This window comes from Somniosus microcephalus, chromosome 12, assembly GCF_052327205.1.
Source record: "Somniosus microcephalus isolate GS21.2 chromosome 12, FLI_Smic_1.0, whole genome shotgun sequence".
Lineage (NCBI taxonomy): Eukaryota > Metazoa > Chordata > Chondrichthyes > Squaliformes > Somniosidae > Somniosus > Somniosus microcephalus.
In genome coordinates, this window is record NC_140998.1 from 207,028,445 (window position 1) to 207,052,406 (window position 23,962).

General features: G+C 51.2%; 1 protein-coding gene across 1 annotated transcript in view; it reads left to right on the top strand.

Moving 5' to 3' along the window:
• LOC147109970 (uncharacterized) overlaps positions 1-18,561 on the top strand; it is a 124,184-nt gene extending 105,623 nt beyond the window's left edge. The window contains exons 2-5 of the mRNA XM_086002444.1: positions 5,301-5,648; positions 13,936-14,055; positions 15,240-15,277; positions 18,427-18,561. Of these exons, the coding sequence (XP_085858570.1) occupies positions 5,301-5,648; positions 13,936-14,055; positions 15,240-15,277; positions 18,427-18,561 (641 nt within the window). The remainder of the gene's footprint in view (positions 1-5,300; positions 5,649-13,935; positions 14,056-15,239; positions 15,278-18,426) is intronic.
• Positions 18,562-23,962: the final 5,401 nt, after the last annotated feature.

The following is a 23,962-nucleotide window of genomic DNA, read 5'->3' on the forward strand; positions in this document are numbered from 1 at the left end:
TTGTGATGAAGAGGGGTGGAAGGAGGCTGGTTTTGATGGGGTGAGATGAAGAAGGGTGGGAGGAGGCTGGTGTTGATGGGGTGAGATGAAGAGGGGTGGGAGGAGGCTGGTGTTGATGGGGTGAGGTGAAGAGGTTTGGGAGGAGGCTGGTGTTGATGGGGTGAGATGAAGAGGGGTGGGAGGAGGCTGGTGTTGATGGGGTGAGATGAAGAGTGGTGGGAGGAGGCTGGTGTTGATGGGGTGAGATGATGAGGGGTGGGAGGAGGCTGGTGTTGATGGGGTGAGATGAAGAGGGGTGGGAGGAGGCTGGTGTTGATGGGGTGAGATGAAGAAGGGTGGGAGGAGGCTGGTGTTGATGGGGTGAGATGATGAGGGGTGGGAGGAGTCTGGTGTAGATGGGGTGAGATGAAGAGTGGTGGGAGGAGGCTGGTGATGATGGGGTGAGATGAAGAGGGGTGGGAGGAGGCTGGTGTTGATGAGGTGAGATGAAGTGGGTGGGAGGAGGCTGGTGTTGATTGGGTGAGATGAAGAGGGGTGGGGGGAGGCTGGTGTTGATGGGGTGAGATGAAGAGGTGTGGGAGGAGGCTGGTGTTGATGGGGTGAGATGAAAGGTTGGGAGGAGGCTGGTGTTGATGGGGTGAGATGAAGAGGGATGGGAGGAGGCTGATGTTGATGGGGTGAGATGAAGAGCGGTGGGAGGAGGCTGGTGTTGATGGGGTGAGATGAAGAGGGGTGGGAGGAGGCTGGTGTTAATGGGGTGAGATGAAGAGGGGTGGGAGGAGGCTGGTGTTGATGGGGTGAGATGAAGAGGGGTGGGAGGACTCTGGTGTTGATGGGGTGAGATGAAGACACAAAGCTGGGTGGGCGTGTGTGCAGTGAGCAGGATGCCGAGAAACTCCAGTATGATTTGGACAGGTTGGGTGATTGGGCAGAAGCATGGCAGATGCAATATAACGTGGATAAATGTTAGGTTATCCACCTCGGTGTCAAAAACATGAAGGCAGATTATTATCTGAATGGCAATAGATTGGGAGAAGGGGAAGTGCAACGAGACCTAGGCGTCCTGCGCACCAGTCGCTGAAGGTAAGCATGCAGGTGCAGCAGGCGGTTAAGAAGGCAAATGGTATGTTGGCCTTTGTAGCGAGACATTTTGAGTACAGGAACAAGGATGTCTTGCTGCAGTTGTACAGGGCGTTGGTGAGACCACACCTTGAGTATTGTGTGCAGTTTTGGTCGCCTTATCTGAGGAAGGATGTTCTTGCCATGGAGAGAGTGCAGTGAAGATTCACCAGACTGATACCTGGGATGGAAGAAATGACGTATGAGGAGAGATTGGGTCGATTGGGCTTATACTCACTGGAGATTAGTAGAATGAGAGGGGATCTCATTGAAACTTATATATTTCTAACAGGACCAGACAAACTAGATGCAGGAAGGATGTTCCCGATGGTCGGGGAGTCCAGAAACAGGGGTCACCATCTAAGGATAAGGGGTAAGCCATTTAGGACAAAGATGAAAAGGAATTTCTTCACCCAGAGAGTGGTGAACCTATGGAATTCTCTACCACAGAAGGCAGTAGAGGCCAATTCATTAAATATATTCAAGAAGGAGTTGGTTTTATTTCTTAAGGCGAAAGAGATCAAGGGATATGGGGAGAAAGCAGGGTCAGTGTACTGAATTTAGATGATCAGCCATGATCGCATTGAATGGCGGAGCAGGCTCAAGGGGCTGAATGGCCCACTCCTGCTCCTCTCTTCTATATTTCTAAGAGAGGTGGGAGGAGGCTGATGTTGATGGGGTGAGATGAAGAGGGGTGGGAGGAGGCTGGTGTTGATGGGGTGAGATGAAGAGGGGTGGGAGGAGGCTGGTGTTGACGGGATGAATTGAAGAGGGGTGGGAGGAGGCTGCTGTTGACGGGGTGAGATGAAGACGGGTGGGAGAAGCTGGTGTTGATGGGGCGAGATGAACAGGGGTGGGAGGAGGCTGGTGTTGATGGATTGAGAGGAAGAAGGTTGGGAGGAAGCTGCTGTGGATGAGGTGAGATGAAGAGGGGTGGGAGGAGGCTGCTGTTGATGGGGTGATATGAAGAGGGGTGGGAGGAGGCTCGTTTTGATGGGGTGAGTTGAAGAGGGGTGGGAGGAGGCTGGTGTTGATGGGGTTAGATGAAGAGGGGTGGGCGGAGGTTGATGTTGATAAGGTGAGTTGAAGAGGGGTGGGAGGAGGCTGGAGTTGATGGGGTGAGATGAAGAGGGGTGGGAGGAGGCTGGTGTTGATGGGGTGAGATGAAGAGGGGTGGGAAGAGGTTGGTGTTGATGGGGTGAGATGAAAAGGGGTGGGAGTAGGCTGGTGTTGATGGGGTGAGATGAAGATAGGTGGGAGGAGGCTGGTGTGGATGGGGTGAGATGAAGAGGGTTGGGAGGAGGCTGGTGTGGATGGGGTGAGATGAAGAGGGGTGGGAGGAGGCTGATGTTGATGGGGTGAGATGAAGAGGGGTGGGAGAAGCCTGGTTTTGATGGGGTGAGATGAAGATGGGTGGGAGGAGCCTAGTGTTGAAGGGGTGAGATGAAGAGAGGTGGGAGGAGGCTGATGTTGATGGGGTGAGATGAAGAGGGGTGGGAGGAGCCTGGTTTTGATGGGGTGAGATGAAGAGAGGTGGGAGGAGGCTGATGTTGATGGGGTGAGATGAAGAGGGGTGGGAGGAGCCTGGTTTAGATGGGGTGAGATGAAGATGGGTGGGAGGAGCCTGGTGTTGAAGGGGTGAGATGACGAGAGGTGGGAGGAGGCTGATGTTGATGGGGTGAGATGAAGAGGGTTGGGAGGAGGCTGGTGTTGATGGGGTGAGATGAAGAAAGGTGGGAGGTGGCTGGTGTTGATGGGGTGAGATGAAGAGGGTTGGGAGGAGGCTGGTGTTGATGGGGTGAGATGAAGAGGGGTGGGAGGAGTCTGGTGTTGACGGGGTGAGATGAAGACAAAAAGCTGGGTTGGTGTGTGTGCAGTGAGGATGATGCCGAGAAACTCCAGCATGATTTGGACAGGTTGGGTGATTGGGCAGAAGGAGGGCAGATGCAATATAACGTGGATAATTGCGAGGTTATCCACTTTGGTGTTAAAAACAAGAAGGCAGATTATTATCTGAATGGCAATAGATTGGGAGAAGGGGAAGTGCAACGAGATCTGGGTGTCCTTGTGCACCAGTCGCTGAAGGTAAGCATGCAGGTGCAGCAGGCGATTAAGAAGGCAAATGGTATGTTGGCCTTTGTAGCGAGAGAGTTTGAGTACAGGAGCAAGGATGTCTTGCTGCAGTTGTACAGGGCGTTGGTGAGACCACACCTTGAATATTGCGTGCAGTTTTGGTCGCCTTATCTGAGGAAGGATGTTCTTGCCATGGAGAGAGTGCAGTGAAGGTTCACCAGACTGATACCTGGGATGGCAGGAATGACGTATGAGGAGAGATTGGGTCGATTGGGCTTATACTCACTGGAGATTAGAAGAATGAGAGGGGATCTCATTGAAACTCATATAATTCTAACAGGACTAGACAAACTCGATGCAGGAAGGATGTTCCCGATGGTCGGGGAGTCCAGAACCAGGGGTCACAGTCTAAGGATAAGGGGTAAGCCATTTAGGACAGAGATGAGAATGAATTTCTTCACCCAGAGTGTGGTGAACCTATGGAATTCTCTACCACAGAAGGCAGTAGAGGCCAATTCATTAAATATATTCAAGAAGGAGTTGGATATATTTCTTTAGGCTAAAGGGATCAAGGGATATGGGGAGAAAGCAGGGACAGGGTACTGAATTTGGATGATCAGCCATGATCGCATTGAATGGCGGGGCAGGCTCGAGGGGCTGAATGGCCTACTCCTGCTCCTATCTTCTATATTTCTAAGAGGGGTGGGAGGAGGCTGGTGTTGATGGGGTGAGATGAAGAGGGGTGGGAGGAGGCTGGTGTTGATGGGGAAATGAAGAGGGGTGAGAGGAGGCTTGTGTGGATGGGTTGTGATGAAGAGGGGTGGAAGGAGGCTGGTTTTGACGGGGTGAGATGAAGAAGGGTGGGAGGAGGCTGGTGTTGATGGGGTGAGATGAAGAGAGGTGGGAGGAGGCTGGTGTTGATAGGTTGAGATGAAGAAGGTTGGGAGGAGGCTAGTGTTGATGGGGTGAGATGAAGAAGGATGGGAGGAGGCTGGTGTTGATGGGGTGAGTTTAAGAGGGGTGGGAGGAGGGTAGTGGTGATGGGGTGAAATGAAGAGGGGTGGGAGGAGGCTGGTGTTGATGGGGTGAGATGAAGAAGTTTGGGAGGAGGCTGGTGTTGGTGGGGTGAGATGAAGATGGGTGGGAGGAGGCTGGTGTTGATGGGGTGAGTTGAAGAGGGGTGGGAGGAGGCTGGTGGTGATGGGGTGAAATGAAGAGGGATGGGAGGAGGCTGGTGTTGATGGGGTGAGATGAAGAGGGGTGGGAGGATGCTGGTGTTGACGGGGTAAGATGAAGAGGAGTGGGAGGAGGCTGGTGTTAATGGGGTGAGATGAAGAATGTTGGGAGGAGGCTGGTGTTGGTGGGGTGAGGTGAAGAGGGGTGGGAGGAGGCTGGTGTTGATGGGGTGAGATGAAGAGGGGTGGGAGGATGCTGGTGTTGACAGGGTGAGATGAAGAGGAGTGGGAGGAGGCTGGTGTTAATGGGGTGAGATGAAGAATGTTGGGAGGAGGCTGGTGTTGGTGGGGTGAAATGAAGAGGGGTGGGAGGAGGCTGCTGTTGATGGGGTGAGATGAAGAGGGGTGGGAGGAGGCTGGTGTTGATGGGGTGAGATGAAGAGGGGTGGGAGGAGGCTGGTGTTGATGGGGTGAGATGAAGAGGGGTGGGAGGAGGCTGGTGTTGATGGGGTGAGATGAAGAGGGGTGGGAGGAGGCTGGTGTGGACGTGGTGAGATGATGAGGGGTGGGAGGAGGCTGGTGTTGATGGGTTGAGATGAAGAGGGTTGGGAGGAGGCTGGTGTTGATGGGGTGAGATGAAGAGGGGTGGGAGGAGGCTGGTGTGGAGCACAAACACCGGCACGGACCAAATGAGCCGAATGGCCTGTTTCTGCCCTGTAAGTACAACTTAATTCTATATCTTCTGGGTGGGGTTTGCCCTCTCTTGGTCGTACTGTGATGGAGAGTTAGATGGGAACCGCACCTCAAGTTGCCAACTCCCGCTTTTCTAGATCTCCAGCCCAAACTGATTGCAGAAACTGCCAGAGGGGAAATATTCCTTTCAGAGACAGTCGAAAACTTGCCTTGGGCTAAAGCTGTATTTTTTTTTGCTAGCTGACAGTGAAGTGACTGTACATACGTTGGCCTCGGTAACCGGCTACAAGGAACAGGCGATGACACTTCCATGCCGGCTAACCATTTCCCGTTCAGGAGTGCAGGTCGTTGATGTCACGTGGAAGAAGGCCGGCGTGACTGCAAACACGGCGGTGTACAACCCCAAGGAAGGGACTAACTACCCAGCGCAGCCCAACTCCAGCCGGCTATATTTCAGACACCCTTCCCCGCACGACGCCACGCTTGTGATAAGCAACAACAGCAGAAGTGACGCGGGTGTTTACACGTGTTCCTGGACCACGTTGCCCGTGGGGAAATTTTCCCGCACAATGACCTTGGACATTTTAGGTAGGTAGAACTGGCAGAGCTCGGGACCCAGGCAGCCACCAGTGGCAGATCGACTCAAATCGGGGATGTTCAGAAGGCCAGAATAGGTGGAGCGCAGAGGTCTAGGGCGATTCTAGGGCTGGAGGAGATTACAGAGATAGGGAGGAGGGTGAGGAGGCCGTGGAGAGATTTAATAACCTAGGATGAGAATTTTGAAATCGAGGCGTTGCTTAACCGGGAGCCATAGATACATCGAAGATAGGAGCAGGAGAAGGCCATTCAGCCCCTCGAGCCTGCTCCGCTGTTCAATGAGATCATGGCTGATCACCCAAATTCAGTACCCTGTCCCTGCTTTCTCCCCATATCCCTTGATCCCTTTAGCCTTAAGAAATATATCTAACTCCTTCTTGAATATCTTTAATGAATTGGCCTCAACTGCCTTCTGTGGTAGAGAATTCCACCGGTTCACCACTCTCTGGGAGAAGAAATTCCTCCTCATCTCTGCCCTAAATGGCTTACCCCTTATCCTTAGACTGTGACCCCTGGTTCTGGAATCCCCCGCCATCGGGAACATCCTTCCTGCATTTAGTCTGTCTAGTCCTGATAGAATTTTATAAGTTTCAATGAGATCCCCTCTCATCCTTCTAAACTCCAGCGAGTATAATCCTAATCGACACAATTTCTCCTCATACGTCATTCCTGCCATCCCAGGTATCAGTCTGGTGAATCTTCGCTGCACTCCCTCCATGGCAAGAACATCCTTCCTCAGATATGGAGATCACAACTGCACACTATACTCAAGATGTGGTCTAACCAAGGCCCTGTACAACTGCAGCAAGACATCCTTGTTCCTGTACTCGAACCCTCTCGCTACGAAGGCCAACATACCATTTGCCTTCTTAACCGCCTGCTGCACCTGCATGCTTACCTTCAGCGACTGGTGCACAAGGACACCCAGGTCTTGTTGCACTTCCCCTTCTCCCAATCTATTGCCGTTCAGATAATAATCTGCCTTCCTGTTTTTCCCACCAAAGTGGATAACTTTGCATTTATCCACATTATACTGCATCTGCCATGCATCTGCCCAATCACCCAACCTGTCCAAATCATACTGGAGTTTCTCGGCATCCTCCTCACAGCACACACGCCCACCCAGCTTTGTGTCGTCTGCAAACTTGGAGATATTACATCTAGTTCCCTCGTCTAGATCATTAATATATATTGTGAATAGCTGGGGTCCTAGGACCGATCCCTGCGGTACCCCACTAGTCGCTGCCTGCCACTTGGAAAAAACCCGTTTATTCCAACTCTTTGCTTCCTGTCTGCCAACCAGTTCTCTATCCAAGTCAGTACCTTGCCCCCAATCCCATGTGCCTTAACTTTACACGCTAATCTCTTATGCCGGGCTTTATCGAAAGCCTTCTGAAAGTCCAAATACACCACATCCACTGGTTCTCCCTTATCTATTTTACCAGTTACATCCTGATATACCTATCAATTCCTCCAATAAAAGGCGAAGAGTTACGAAGGTGACTAAAGGTTTTTATTGACTAAATAACAGCCCACTCTCGTGGGTGATCCGATCCAAGCAGGAGGAATACCAGCCAGTCGCTCACCTTTATACCTGGCCTGGTGGGTGGAGCCAAGGCGGAGTCGGCAGTGGTCATCCCAGGTATAGCAGTGTGGCAAGAGGCGACCTCGTACCGTGATACAATAGTGGTCAGTGATACAGTTATAACTACTAACAGTGATACGATAGTGAACGTGGTTTACCACATTCACCCCTTGTTTAGAATTAAGTCCGGCGGGGTGAAGTGTACTACCAATTCTGGTAGGTCAGTCTGTCCGGAGGCTTCGTAAGCCTCTCCGATCGCCGCAGCGGTGGTGTTGCCTTATCCGGTGCTGGTGCCTTATCCGGTGTTGATGCTGGTGTTTGCGTGGTCGGCGAGGGCTCGTGGGGTTCCGGCATGCCGTCTACCTGGACTGAGGTTGGGGGGGGTGGTGGCGGTGTTTCCGGATCGGCTGAGGGTGCGAGGTCTCGTAGGGAGACAGTGTCCTCCCGCCCGTCTGGGTACGCCACGTAGGCGTACTGGGGGTTGGCGTGCAGGAGGTTCACCCTCTCGACCAGGGGGTCCGTTTTATGGGTCCTCACGTGTTTCCGCAGCCAGACCGGCCCCGGGGCGGTCAGCCAGGTTGGTAGAGTGGTTCCCGTAGTCGACTTCCTGGGGAAAACGAACATTCGTTCATGGGGGGTGGTGTTAGTGGCCGTGCAAAGTAATGACCGGATGGAGTGCAGCGCTGTCGGGAGGACTTCTTGCCAGCGGGAGGTTGGGAGGCCCTTAGACTTTAAGGCTAAGAGGACGGCCTTCCATACCGTCGCGTTCTCTCTTTCCACCTGACCGTTACCTCTGGGGTTGTAGCTGGTGGTCCTGCTTGCTGCAATACCTCTCTCTAGGAGGAATTGCCGGAGTTCCTCGCTCATGAAGGAGGAGCCCCGGTCGCTGTGTATATAGTTCGGGAACCCGAACAAGGCGAAGAGGGCATTCAGGCACTTAATGACCGTGCTACTGGTCATGTCGGGGCAGGGGAAGGCAAAGGGGAAACGGGAGTACTCATCAACGATGTTGAGGAAGTACACATTACGGTCAGAGGACGGGAGGGGCCCCTTAAAGTCGATGCTCAGGCGCTCGAAGGGGCGGGTGGCCTTGATCAGGCTTGCTCGGTCCGGCCTATAGAAGTGCGGTTTGCACTCCGCACAGGTCTGGCAGTTCCTGGTCATGGTCCTGACCTCCTCGATGGAGTAGGTCAGGTTGCGGGCCTTAATGAAATGGTAGAGTCTGGTGACTCCGGGGTGGCAGAGCTGGTCGTGGAGGGTCTGAAGCCTATCGATATGCGCGCTGGCGCATGTCATTCGTGAAAGGGCATCAGGGGATTCGTTCAGCTTGCCTGGCCGGTACAAGATCTCATAATCGTAGGTGGAGAGCTCGATTCTCCATCTCAAAATCTTGTCATTCTTGATTTTGCCCTTCAGCTTGTTATTAAACATGAAAGCCACCGAACGCTGGTCGGTGAGGAGGGTAAATCGTTTGCCTGCCAGGTAGTGCCTCCAGCGCCGTACTGCCTCCACGATCGCCTGGGCCTCTTTCTCGACCGACGAATGTCGGATCTCGGGGCCCTGTAGGGTCCTTGAGAAGAAGGCCACTGGCCTCCCCTCCTGGTTTAGGGTGGCGGCTAAGGCGAAGTCGGATGCGTCGCTCTCCACCTGAAAGGGGATGGACTCGTCCACTGCGTGCATCGTGGCCTTGGCTATGTCTCCCTTAATGAGGGAGAAGGCCGCGCACGCCTCCTCCGTGAGGGGGAAGGAAGTGGCTTTCAGGAGGGGTCTGGCTTTGTCCGCGTAATTGGGTACCCATTGGGCATAGTAGGCGAAAAGCCCCAGGGTTCTCCTAAGTGCTTTAGGGCAGTGGGGGAGGGGTAGCTCCATGAGGGGGCGCATTCTTTCTGGGTCGGGGCCGATGATTCCGTTCTCCACTACGCAGCCGAGGATGGCAAGGCGCGTGGTGTTAAACACGCATTTCTCCTTATTGTAGGTGAGGTTCAGCCGTTGGGCCGTACGGAGGAATTTCTCCAGATTCGCGTCATGTTCCTGCTGGTCGCGGCCGCAGATAGTGACGTTATCTAGGTAGGGGAATGTAGCCTGCAGTTCGTTCTGGTCAACCATCTGGTCCATCTCCCTTTGGAAGACCGAGACCCCATTAGTGACACCGAAGGGGACCCTAAGGAAGTGGTATAGGCGCCCATTCGCCTCGAAGGCGGTATACTGGTGGTCCTCAGGGTGGATAGGGAGTTGGTGGTAGGCCGACTTCAGGTCGATGGTCGAGAATACTTTATACTGTGCAATCTGATTGACCATGTCAGATATGCGGGGGAGGGGGTATGCGTCCAGCTGGGTATATCTGTTTATGGTCTGGCTGTAGTCGATGACCAGGCGGTTTTTATCGCCGGTCTTTACGACTACGACCTGGGCACGCCAGGGGCTGCTGCTCCCCTCGATAATGCCCTCTTTCAGGAGGCGCCGCACCTCAGAGCTAATGAAGGCTCTGTCCCCGGCGCTATACCGCCTGCTTTTGGTAGCGACGGGTTTGCAGTCAGGGGTAAGGTTAGCAAACAGAGAGGGTGGCGGGACCTTGAGGGTGGAGAGGCTGCAGGTGTTACGCGGTGGGCGGTTTAACGTTTGCTGGTTGTTGACTGTGAGTGGGGGGAGGGGTCCACCGTATGCTAGGGTTACGCTTTGGAGGTGGGATTGGAAGTCCAGCCCTAGTAGGACAGCAGCGCAGAGATGGGGGAGGACGAGGAGTTTAAAGTTTTTATACTCCGTGCCCTTAACCGACAGGGTCACGACACAGTAGCCGCTGATGTCCGTGGCGTGGGACCTCGATGCCATCGAGATTCGGCTGCGCGTTGGTAGGACAGAGAGGGAGTAGTGGCTCACCGTGTCTGGGTGGATGAAGCTCTCCGTGCTTCCGCTGTCGAACAGGCAGGTCGTGGCGTGGCCGTTCACTTTGATGTCCATCATTGACTTGGACAGATGGTGCGGGCGGGCTTGGTCCAGGGTGACGGAAGCTAGTGTGTAGCTGAGCGAGTCGTTGTCATCTGCAGGCGAGGCGGTCGGGCGTGGTGAGTAAAATGGCGTCTCCCACGAGGTAGGGCCCCATGAGGCACTATTGGGGTCGGTTGCCTTAATCAAAGATGGCCGCCCCCATGACTCATGTGTGGGGATGCTGGCCTCAGTTGCCCTAAACAAAGATGGCCGCCCCCATGACTCATGTGTGGGGATGCTGGCCTCAGTTGCCCTAAACGAAGATGGCCGCCCCCATAGTTCGCATGCGGCACTGCTGGCCTCTGAGGATCCGCTCCTGCAGGCCTTGGAGAAGTGGCCTTTCTTCAGGCAGGTTTTACATATGGAGTTCTTGGCTGGGCAGCGCGACCTCGGGTGCTTCTCCTGGCCACAAAAAAAACAGCCGGCGGCCCGATTGCGGATGCCCGATGTCGGGGCCGGTGCCGGGGGTGGCGGGGCCGGTCGGGTCCGGGACGCCGACGCAGAGGTAGGTCCCGGGGGCGGCGCTGGGAAGGGTGCTGTGGTAGGGGTCGGGCCCGAGTCCCAGGGTCGCGAGCAGTACCTGGTGAATGCTTCCTGATCTTGGTGGGCCACTTCCAGGGAGATAGCGAGGGCTTCAGCTTTTTCCATGCTGAGGTCTTTAGCTTCCAGCAGTCTTTGCCGTGAGTACTCGGACCGTAGGCCTTTCAGGAATGCGTCGCGGATATTATCTTCAGTATTTTCGGCTGCCGACACCGATTTAAAGTCACAGTTCCTGGCGAGTGCATATAGCGCCTGTGAGAATTCGGCTACTGATTCTCCTGGCTGTTGCGGCCGTGATCTTAGGAGGTGCCTAGCGTACATGTAGTTTACCGGGGTCCGGTACTTCTGTTTCAGCAGGTTGATGGCGGTCTCGTAGGTAGTCATGTCCTCGATGAGAGTGTATACTCTCGGGCTCAGTTGTGCCTGCAGGACACTTAGTTTGGATGCCTGAGGGACGCTGGATTCTCTCAGGTATGATTCGAAGCAGACCAGCCAGTGTTTAAAGTCTGCGGCTGAGTTTGCTGCTCGTGGGTTCAGGTCCAGGTACGGCGGTCTGAGGGCTCGCAGCCAAGCTGGCTGGTGTGGCTGTGCTCCTGGGAGCTGCGCTGGTGGCTCCTCCGCCGGTTGTGACTCGTTGTCGGACATCATTAAATTTAGTCAATAAAATTGATATACCTATCAATTCCTCCAATAAAAGGCGAAGAGTTACGAAGGTGACTAAAGGTTTTTATTGACTAAATAACAGCCCACTCTCGTGGGTGATCCGATCCAAGCAGGAGGAATACCAGCCAGTCGCTCACCTTTATACCTGGCCTGGTGGGTGGAGCCAAGGCGGAGTCGGCAGTGGTCATCCCAGGTATAGCAGTGTGGCAAGAGGCGACCTCGTACCGTGATACAATAGTGGTCAGTGATACAGTTATAACTACTAACAGTGATACGATAGTGAACGTGGTTTACCACACATCCTCAAAAAATTCCAGTAGATTAGTCAAGCACGATTTACCTTTCGTAAATCCATGCTGACTTTGTCTGATCCTGTCACTGTTTTCCAAGTGCTCTGCTATTACATCTTTTATAATAGACTCTAGCATTTTCCCCACTACCGATGTCAGGCTTACCGGTCTGTAATTCCCTGTTTTCTCTCTACCACCTTTTTTGAATAGTGGGGTAACATTAGCTACCCTCCAAACCATGGGTACTGTTCCAGAATCTATCGAGTTCTGGAAGATGACTAGCAATGCATCTACTATTTCTTGGGCCACTTCCTTAAGTACCCTAGGATGTAGATTATCATGCCCTGGGGATTTATCGGCCTTCAGTCCCATCAATTTCCCTAACACCATTTCCCTACAAATACTGATTTCTTTCAGTTCCTCCCTCTCATTAGACCCTATGTTCCCCGACATCTCTGGGAGGTTATTTGTGCCCTCCTTTGTGAAGACAGAACCAAAGTATGCATTTAATTGGTCTGCCATTTCTTTGTTCCCCATTATAAATTCTGTTCCCCATTATAAATTCAATAAAGCCAATGTAGGTCAGCGAGCACAGGGGTGATGGGCGAACGGGATTGGTGCGAGTTAGGACACGGGCAGCCGAGTTTTGTTTGAGCTCAAGTGTATGGAGGGTAGACCTAGGGGGGCGGGCCAGGAGCGTGTTGGAATATATCAAGTGTAGAGGTGATAAAGGTATGGATGAGGTTTTACATACGGATTAGGAGCAGGAGTCGGCCACTTGGCCCCTCGAGCCTGCTCCGCCATTCAATAAGATCATGGCTGATCCGATTACTCCACATTCCCGCCTACTCCCGATAACCTTTCACCCCCCTTGCTTACCAAGAATCTATCTACCTCTGCCTTAAAAATATTCAAAGACTCTGCTTCCACCGCCCTCTGAGGAAGAGAGTTCCAAAGACTCACGACTCTCTGTGAGAAAACATGTCTCCTCATCTCTGTCTTAAATGGGCGACCCCTTATTTTTAAACAGCGACCCCTAGTTCCAGATTCTCCCACAAGAGGAAACATCCTCTCCACATCCACCCTGTCCAGACCCCTCAGGATCTTATATGTTTCTATCAAGTCACCTCTTACTCTTCTAAACTCCAGTGGATACAAGCCTAGCCTGTCCAACCTTTCCTCATAAGACAACCCGCCCACTCCAGGTATTAGTCTAGTAAACCTTCTCTGAACTGCTTCCAACGCATTTACATCCTTCCTTAAATAAGGAGACCAATACTGTACACAGTGCTCCAGATGTGGTCTCACTAAAGCCCTGTTTTATATAATGTTTATAAAGGACATGCTATCTCGGTCAAAACAGGAAAAATGTACATTGCAAACCCACTATAGCGGTGTTGAACTGTACGGAAATGCTGGCACACCTATATCGCGCAGTAACAACATTTCGCTGCAGATATTCGGAGCCATTTCTTCCCCATCTCTCCTATTAACTTTCCTCATTAAGCAGGTGTTTACCACCTTAGAATTTCTGTATACTTAGTACAGTTTTGGTCTCCTTATACTATGGCAAGGATATACTTGCCATAGAGGGAGTGCAGCGAAGGTTCACCAGGCTGATTCCTGGGATGGCAGGACTGTCGTATGAGGAGAGATTGAGTAGACTAGGCCTATATTTACTAGATTTTAGAAGAATGGGAGGTGATCTCATTGAAACATACAAAATTCTTACAGGGCTTGACAGGGTGGATGCAGGGAGGATGTTTCCCCTGGCTGGTGAGCCTAGAACCAGGGGCCACAGTCTCAGAATAAGGGGTCGCACACTTAAGACGGAGATGAGGAGGAATTTCTTCTCTCAGAGGGTGCTGCAGTGCATCTTATAGATGGTGCACACTGCAGCTACGGTACGCCGGTGGTGGAGGGAGTGAATGTTTAAGGTGGTGGATGGGGTGCCGATCAAGCGGGCTGCTTTGTCCTGGATGGTGTCGAGCTTCTTGAGTGTTGTTGGAGCTGCACTCATCCAGGCAATTGGAGGGTATTATATAATATATGTAGCTATATTTTAATGCTGTGGATATTTGACATGGTATTGGACATAACAATAAGAATGATGATTGTAACATATAATTGAATCTCATAGAAAGAGCAGTGATAATGTTACACATGTCCAGCCATGAAATTTTTTTCAGATATTGGAAATGTTTTCCTCACACAGATACTTTGCCGATAAGGTACAGAAAATGTATAATCCTTGGTGTGATATGTATAGTATTGGTGCTGGGACTGTTGTTAATAATAGGCATACATGTAAAGCTGAAGAACGGGCAAGTTCGAGGTAAGCTGACCTCCTTTAAATGTGAACTGTGACCCCGGATTAGACCAATAATTGCAGGTCTCTACCAATATGCCGTTGATTTACAGAATGCCCTTAATCGCACGGTAACACCCCAGTCAGAGACACGGAGCAGACATCGCTGCTAAATTAGGCGTGCGGTATGACGAATAACCCAATGAAAACACGTTGCTTTGCAAGTTCGCGGAACAATGACTGTATTCCAGTTCAGGACTCGCGGTTGCCCGCAACAAACATGGCCTCTTCTCAAATGATGCTCTCCTAAAAAGAGCTTTAATTTGCCCATTGCGGTGCAAAAACGGGGCAGAATTGAGTGCGTTTTCCACCACGGTGGGTTATATGTGTCTGTGCTTTTGACATAACATCGCTCTTCCGAGACAGTATCGTTCCATCACACACAAACATGAACACAGTCCTAACATAGCTGGAGAGATATGTAGATACATAAATAGGTAGATATATTACAGATAGATAGATCGATAGATAGATAGATAGACAGATAGATATATGGGCAGACAGGTAGATAGATAGACAGATAGATAGACTGATAGATAGATAAATACACAGACAGATAGATAGGCAGATAGATAGGTAGATAGACAGACAGATAGACAGACAGACAGAGAGACAGATTGGTAGATAGACAGACAGATAGACAGACAGGCAGGCAGATAGACAGACAGGCAGACCGATAGATAGAGAGACAGGCAGACAGACAGACAGATAGACAGATAGACAGACAGACAGACAGACAGACCGATAGACAGACAGACAGACAGACCGGTAGACAGACCGGTAGACAGACAGACAGGCAGACAGACAGTCAGACAGATAGAGAGACAGAGATATAGATAGATAGATGATAGATGATAGCTAGCTAGCCAGGTAGATGCTGGATAGATAGATATATAGATGGCCAGATAGATCGATGGAGATATGGCCACCCTCAGAAAACCATTCAAATATCGCACTTAACAAGTTATCAATCGCTGCATCACAGACAAATGGATGAAAGTGTTGATTGGATGGATAGAGGAGAGGTTGATTAGATACACAGACGGATGGTGTGTTACAGTGCGCTGGTTTATACTCAGACGGACGAATACGCTGACCTCATGCATTCAACCATTAACATCGCTCTGAATATTCTTTTCCTTGTGGTTTAGCTGCTGAATGCAACGCCCCCGGGTTGGACATGGATGAGGTATGTGCTGCTAAAATCTCTTGATCTCACGGGAAGGTATGACTTAGCTTATTACCGGTATGCGTGAGAATTAAAACAAGAAAGAGGAACTGAACTTAAAACTTGAGGAATGAAAGTGCGCAAATTTAGCAAAGGGTCAGTGGGAGTCACTCTCGCCTCTGAGTCAGAAAGTTGTGGGTTCAAGTTCCACTCCAGAACAGTGTAAGAGTCCGATTGCAATTGCAATTTAGTATACTGTATTCGCTGCTCACGATGCGGTCCCCTCTACATTGAGGAGACCAAACGCAGATTGGGCGACCGCTTTGCGGAACACCTCCGTTCAGTCAGTAAGGGTGACCCCGAGCTTCCGGTCGCCTGTCACTTTAATCCTTCACTCCACTCCCACTCTGATCTCTCCGTCCTCGGCCTATTACATGGTTCGAACGAAGCTCAGCGTAAGCTCGAGGAACAGCACCTCATCTTTCGATTAGGCACTTTACAGCCTTCTGGACTCAACATCGAATTCAACAATTTCAGACCATAAAACCTACCCCCATTTATCAGGCTGTTGATGATTCTGCCCTCCCCATATGCAACATTTAATCTCTCCTGCCTCCAACCCCAGCACAGAATATTCCTTCAGTTCCTTCCTCCCCTCCCCCTTTCCCTGCCCCTGTACCTGCTTAAAGTCTGTTCCATCTCTAGCCTTCTCCAGTTCTGACGAAGGGTCTTCGACCTGAAACGTTGACTCCGTTTCTCTCTCCACAGATGCTGCCCTGGCCTGCTGAGTTATTCCAGCGTTTGCTGTTGTTATTTCAGATTTCCAGCATGCGCAGTATTTTGCTATTGTATTGAGATACTAGCTGAAGTGCCCGGCGGTGCCGAGGCTTTTTCGAGGGCATGTTGTTGTTGGAAGAGAGAGAGAGAGCGACTGGGGGGAAGAGAGAGAGCGACTGGGGGGAAGAGAGAGAGCGACTGGGGGGAAGAGAGAGAGCGAATGGGGGGAAGAGAGAGAGCGACTGGGGGGAAGAGAGAGAGCGACTGGGGGGAAGAGAGAGAGCGACTGGGGGGAAGAGAGAGAGCGACGGGGGGAAGAGAGAGATCGACTGGGGGGAAGAGAGAGCGTGACTGGGGGGAAGAGAGAGAGCGACTGGGGGGAAGAGAGAGAGCGACTGGGGGGAAGAGAGAGAGCGACTGGGGGGGAAGAGAGAGAGCGACTGGGGGGAAGAGAGAGAGCGACTGGAGGGAAGAGAGAGAGCGACTGGGGGAAGAGAGAGAGCGACTGGGGGGAAGAGAGAGAGCGACTGGGGGGAAGAGAGAGAGCGGGGAGGGGGGTAGGGGGGGAGTGGGGGGGAGGGGGGAGGGAGAGGGGGAGGGAGGGCGCGGAGGGGGGGAGGGAGGGTGGGGAGGGGGAGGGAGGGTGGGGAGGGGGCGAGGGAGGGCGGGGAGGGAGGGGAGGGGGAGGGAGGGGAGGAGGGGGGAGGAGGGGGGGAGAGAAGGGGGGAGAGAAGGGGGGCGACGAGGGGGGAGGGAGTGGGGGGAGTGGGGGCGAGGAGGGAGAGGGAGTGGGGGAGAGAAGGGGGAGCGGGGGAGAGAAGGGGGTGAGAAGGGGAGAGAAGGGGGGAGAGAAGGGGGGAGGAGAGAAGGGGGAGGAGAGAAGTGGGGGGAGGAGAGAAGGGGGGAGGAGAGAAGGGGGGGAGGAGAGAGAGAGGGGAGGGAGAGAAGGGGGGGAGTGAGAGAGAGAGACAGAGGGAAGGAGAGAGAGAGAGGGCGAGTGGCCTGCGGCCGCAAATGGAGCCAAGCCCCGAGAACAGGCGTGAGCCGGCTTGAGGCTGAGAGACGGCCACGCCCGGTTGCCGGGGTAACCCTTCCCCCCCTTCCGAGCCCCCGTCCTCCCGAGCACCGGCCGCGCCGCCCCGCACTCCCGAGAGCCCCGCTCTCCGAGCCCCGGCCGCCCCGCACTCCCGAGAGCCCAGCTCTCCGAGCCCAGCCGCCCCGCCCCGCACTCCCGAGAGCCCCGCTCTCCGAGCCCCGCCTGCCCCGCACTCCCGAGAGCCCCGCTCTCCAAGCCCCACGCCCCCGGCCGAGCCGGCTTGAAGTCCGCCGATTGCGGCTGTGAGAGACGGCCGGCGGGCCCGGTTGCCGGGGTAACCCTTCCCGCTCTCCAAGCTCCGCCCGAGATCCGCACTCCCGAGAGCCCCGCCCCCCCCGCCCGAGCCGAGCGGGGAACAGAGAAAGACGCCGCGTTCTCAGCTGCTCCTGCTGCGCGCGCACCCTGACCCTCGTGGCTGACGCCGTTGCCCCGGGTAACGTGACACCGGGGGGGGGGTGAGGAGCTTTGCAGAAGCCGTGGGACAATTACCTAGCTCGGGCCTGGCTGGGCAAGAAAGGCCCAGGCTTTGAGGCCTAACAAAAACGGGGAAAGGTAGGAAAAAGAATCTTCAGGTTAGAGAAAATATTTACAAATGAATGAAGTTTTTTTTAAAACAATTTAATAAAAGCAATTTTATTTTGCTGGAAATGTATATTTGAAAAGAAAGACGCAGAAAGCAGGAAAAAGAATGGAAGCAAGATGGCGGCTACTCACCTCGGTTCAGAACGATAAGGCCCGCCCACACACGCACCGATTGGTCGACCGTCAGGTCACCAAAGCGTAGGATTGGTCAATCGTACCGTCACTCGACCGTAGGAGGGCCCGGCCGCACGCACCAGCAACCCGGCGTACGATTGGTCGACCTCGAGGTCACTCTGTCGCTAATGAGCGGATAATGAGATGCTAATGAGCGGAATGTTGAAGGTTTTTCGGATATCGCGGGCGCGATTTTCGTCCGGCTGAAACGTAAATATGCTTTCCAGGGTTTCGGAAAGGTAAGCTTTCTTTCGACGTAACGCACGTGTAGGTACGCTCTGTAACTTTTGAGCGCATAGCCGGACAGACGCACACCCGAGGACAGACAGAAGGACAGACAGAAGGACAGACAGAAGGACAGACAGAAGGACAGACAGATAGACAGACAGAAAGGAGTATCCGTTTATATATATAGATTCACACTGTTGTCATCTGCAGAGACGTCTGCATTATACACTAAGGCGGTGTTATACGTTGGGAAGGAGCTGTAGCGTCTGCTGGTAAAGTAATCGCGATGGTGAAACATGCTTTGCTTCACTAGGACCACCGTGAGATCGTGTATGCATCCCTGAGTTTGCACCGACACACAGCATGCGAGACCCCATCGAGGAAAGGTCCGAGTGAAGATAACATTGACTCAGAAGACATTGTGTACAGCGCGGTCAAAGCGAAGTAGCTTCATTCCACCTTTTCTTCTTGATATATTGCTCGGTGACGTACTGTTAACGCTGACCTCTAACTTTCAAGATAGCATAGAAACATAGAAGATAGGAGCAGGAGTAGGCCATTCAGCCCCTCGAGCCTGTTCCGCCATTTAATGTGATCATGGCTGATCATCCAAATCCAGTATCCTATCTCTACTTTCTCCCCATATCCCTTGATCCCTTTAGCCTTAAGAAATATATCTAACTCCTTCTTGAATATATTTAATGAACTGGCCTCAACTGCCTTTTGTGGTAGAGAATTCCACAGGTTCACCACTCTCTGCTCTGGGTGAAGAAATTCCTCCTCATCTCAGTCCTAAATGGATTACCCCTTATCCTTAGACTGTGACCCCTGGTTCTGGACTCCCCCACCATCGGGAATATCCTTCCTGCATCCAGTATGTCTAGTCCTGTTAGAATTTTATAAGTTTCAATGAGATCCCCTCTCATTCTTCTAAACTCCAGCGAGTATAAGCCCAATCAATCCAATCTCTCCTCATACGTCATTCCTGCCATCACAGGTATCAGTCTGGTGAATCTTCGCTGCACTCCCTCCATGCAAGAACATCCTTCCTCAGATAAGGCGACCAAAACTGCACACAATACTCAAGATGTGGCCTCACCAAGGCCCTGTACAACTGCAGCGAGACCTCCTTGCTCCTGTACTCGAATCCTCTCTCTATGAAGGCCTATATACCATTTGCCTTCTTAACCACCTGCTGCACCTGCATGCTTACTTTCAGTGACTAGTGCACAAGGACACCCAGGTCTCGTTGCACTTCCCCTTTTCCCAATCTATTGCCGTTCAGATAATAATCTGTCTTCCTGTTTTTGTCACCGAAGTGGTAGTCTTGCATCGTAACTATGTTTGGACTTGGATGGAACAACTTAGTTAAAATTCGATTCATATTTTGTCCCAGCGCAGTTCATACACTTGAATCTTAGTGCAGTGGCATTGAATGTATACAATTCGCATTTCGAATACCCAGTGTTACCATTAAACATTATCCCTCTGAATGTGATAGCTTATTGTTAGTTTTGTGCAATGGAGCAAAGTCTGTGGAACGTCTTTCCATGACGTGCCCTTACATAGAAACATAGAAACATAGAAGATAGGAGCAGGAGTAGGCCATTCGGCCTTTCGAGCCCGCTCCGCCATTCAACGAGATCATGGCTGATCATCCAAATTCAGTACCCTGTCCCTGCCTTCTCCCCATATCTCTTGATCCCTTTAGCCTTAAGAAATATATCCAACCCTTTCTTGAATATACTTAATGAACTGGCCTCCACCGCCCTCTGTGACAGAGAATACCACAGGTTCACCACTCTCTGGGTGAAGAAATTCCTCCTCATCTCAGTCATAAATGCCTTACCCCTTATCCTTAGACTATGACCCCTGGTTCTGGACTCCCCGGCCATCAGAAACATCCTTCCTGCATCTAGTCTGTCCAGGCCTGACAGAATTTTATAGGTTTCGATGAGATCCCCTCTCAATCTTCTAAACTCCAGTGAGTATAAGCCCAATCGACACAATCTCTCCTCATACGTCATTCCTGCCATCCCAGGTATCAGCCTGGTGAATCTTCGCTGCACTCCCTCCATGGCAAGAACGTCCTTCCTCAGGTAAGGCAACCAAAACTGCACACAATACTCAAGGTGTGGTCTCACCAAGGCCCTGTACAACTGCAGCAAGACATCCTTATTCTTGTACTCAAACCCTCTTGCTATGAATGCCAACACACCATTTGCCTTCTTAACCGCCTGCTGCACCTGCATGCTTACCTTCAGCGACTGGTGAACAAGAACACCCAGGTCTCTTTGCACTTCCCCTTCCCCCAATCTATTGCCATTCAAATAATAATCTGCCTTCCTGTTTTTGCCACCAAAGTGGATAACCTCACATTTATCCACATTATAGTGCATTTGCCATGTTTCTGCCCAATCACCCAACCTGTCCAAATCGTACTGGAGTTTCAAGACATCCTCCTCACAGCATACCCTCCCACCCAGCTTTGTGTCGTCTGCAAATTTGGAGATATTACATCCAATTCCCTCGTCCAGATCATTAATATATATTGTGAACAGCTGGGGTCCTAGGACCGATCCTTGCGGTACCCCACTAGTCACTGCCTGCCACTCGGAAAACGACCCATTTATTCCAACTCTTTGCTTTCTGTCCGCCAACCAGTTCTCTATCCAAGTCAATATCTTGCCCCCAATCCCATGTGCCTTAATTTTGCACGCTAATCTCTTATGCGGGACCTTATCGAAAGCCTTCTGAAAGTCCAAATACACCACATCCACTGGTTCTCCCTTATCTATTTTACCAGTTACATCCTCAAAAAATTCCAGTAGATTAGTCAAGCATGATTTACCTTTTGTAAATCCATATTGACTTTGTCCAATCCAGTCACTGCTTTCCAAGTGCTCTGCTATTACATCTTTTATAATGGACTCTAGCATTTTCCCACTATCGATGTCAAGCTTACTCGCCTTTTCTCTACCACCTTTTTTACCACATTAGCTACCCGCCAATCCATGGGTACCGTTCCAGAGTCTATCGAGTTCTGGAAGATGACCAGCAAAGCATCTACTATTTCTAGGGCCACTTCCTTAAGTACCCTGGGATGTAGATTATCAGGCCCTGGGGATTTATCGGCCTTCAGTCCCATCAATTTTCCTAACACCATTTCCCTACAAATACTGATTTCTTTCAGTTCCACCCTTTCATCAGACCCTATGTTCCCCGGCATCTCTGGGAGGTTATTTGTGTCCTCCTTTGTGAAGACAGAACCAAAATATGTATTTAGTTGGTCTGCCATTTCTTTGTTCCCCATTATAAATTCCGCTGATTCTGACTGCAAGGGACCTACGCTTGACTTCACCAATCTTTTTCTCTTCACATATCTATAAAAGCTTTTACAGTCAGTTTTTATGTTCCCTGAAAGCTTACTCTCATATTCTATTTTCCCTTTCTTAATTAATCCCTTTGTCCTCCTTTGCTGAATCCTAAACTGCTCCCAATCCTCAGGATTATTGCTTTTTCTGGCCAATTTATATGCCCTCTCCTTGGACCTTATGCTATCCCTAATTTCCCTTGTTAGCCACGGTTGGGTCACCTTTTTTGTTTTATTTTTATGCCAAACTGGGATGAACAAATTCTGTAGTTCATCCATTCGGTCTTTGAATGTTTGCCATTGCCTATCCACCGTCAACCCTTTGAGTGCCATTCCCCAATCAATCCTACCCAACTCACTCCTCAGACCATCATAGTTTCCTTTATTTAAATTGAGGACCCTAGTCTCCGAGTCAATTACTTCATTCTCCATCTTAATGAAGATTTCGATCATATTATGATCGCTCCGACCCAAGGGGCCTCGTACAACAAGATTGCTAATTAATCCTTTCTCGTTACATAATACCCAGTCTAAGATGGCCTGATCTCTGGTTGGTTCCTCGACATATTGGTTCAGGAAACCATCCCGTAAACACTCCAGGAATTCCTCCTCCACAGTATTGTTACTAATTTGGTTGGCCCAATCTATATGTAGATTAAAGTCACCCATGATGACTGCTGTGCCCTTATTGCACGCTTCTTTAATTTCCCTTTTAATGCCATCCCCAGCCTCCGCCTTACTGTTTGGAGGTCTGTAAACCACTTCCACTAACGTTTTTTTCCCCTTAGTATTTCTCAATTCTACCCATATAGATTCCACCTCATCAGAGCTAATATCCTTCATTACAATTGTGTTAATCCCTTCTTTAGCCAGTAATGCTACCCCACCTCCCTTTCCTTTTTGCCTATCTTTCCTGAATATCGAATACCCCTGGATGTTGAGTTCCCAGTCCTGGCCTTCCTTGAGCCACGTTTCCGTAATCCCAACCAAATCGTATTTGTTTACTTCTATTTGCGCAGTCAATTCATCCACCTTATTACAAATGCTCCTCGCATTAAGACACAAAGCCTTCAGGCTTGTTTTAACGCTCTTAGACCTATTAGAATTATTATTTACTGTGGCCATGTTTGATTTAAACCGTTGATTTCTCTGACTGCCACTTTTGTTTTTCTCCTTCCTATCTTTTGCTTTTATCCTTGTTTCCCTTTCCTCTGTCTCCCTGCTCAGATTCCCAACCCCCTGCCATTTTAGTTTAAACCCTCCCCCACAGCACTAGCAAACATAGTTCCAGCCCTGCCCAGGTGCAAACCGTCCGGTTTGAACTGGTCCCACCTCCCCCAGAACCGGTTCCAATGTCCCAGGAACTTGAATCCCTCCCCCTGGCACCATTCCTCTAGCCACGTATTCATCTGAAGTATCCCTCTATTTCTCATCTGACTAGCACGTGGCACTGGTAGCAATCCTGAGATTACTACCTTTGAGGTCCTGTTTTTTAATTTATCTCCTAACTCCCTATATTCCGCTTTTAGGACCTCATCCCACTTTTTACCTATATCGTTGGTGCCTATATGCACCACGACAACTGGTTGTTCACCCTCCCCTTCCAAGATGTTCTGCAGCCGCTTGGACACATCCCTGACCCTTGCACCAGGGAGGCAACACACCATCCTGGATTCTCGTTTGCGGCCGCAGAAACGCCTATCTGTTCCCCTTACAATTGAATCCCCTATTACTATAGCTCTACCCCTCTTTTTCCTCCCATTCTGTGCAGCAGAGCCACCCCTGGTGCCAGGAAGTTGGCTGCTGCTGCCTTCCTCTGATAAGCCATCCCCCCCAACAGTACTCAAAGTGGTGTATCTGTTGGAGAGGGGGATGGCCACAGGGCACCCCCGCACTACCTGCCTGCTCCTAGTACTCTGCCTGTTGGTCACCCGTTCCCTTTCTTCCTGTCCAACCTCTACCTGCGGTGTGTCCAACTCCGTAAATGTGCTATTCATGATGTCCTGAACATCGTGAACGCTCCAGTATGCATCCAATCGCAGCTCCAGCGCCGCAATGCGGTCTGTCAGTAGCTGCAGCTGGATGCACTTCCTGCACATGTAGTTGTCAGGGACACAGGAAGTGTCCCTGAGTTGCCACATATCGCAGGAGGAGCAGATCACGGGGCCCGGCTGTCCTGCCATGACTTACCCTTTAATTAATTGAATTTAAATTAAATCAATCAATCCCACTAATTACACTGCAGTTAACTGGTTTACCAACAGTCCCTGCTACACTAGAGAGACCTTAGAAACTATAAACCAGAGTTAAAGTTTAAAAAAAGAGAGAAATACTCACCAACCAATCACTTACCTGCTTCCTGGTGGCGTCACACTTTGATTACTTTTTACCTCTCTCCCCTGCTGTTGAATTGGTCGGGCCTCGTTCGCTGAATCAGCCCCGCTCCCCAACTGCCGCCGGTTTTTGAACTCCTCAG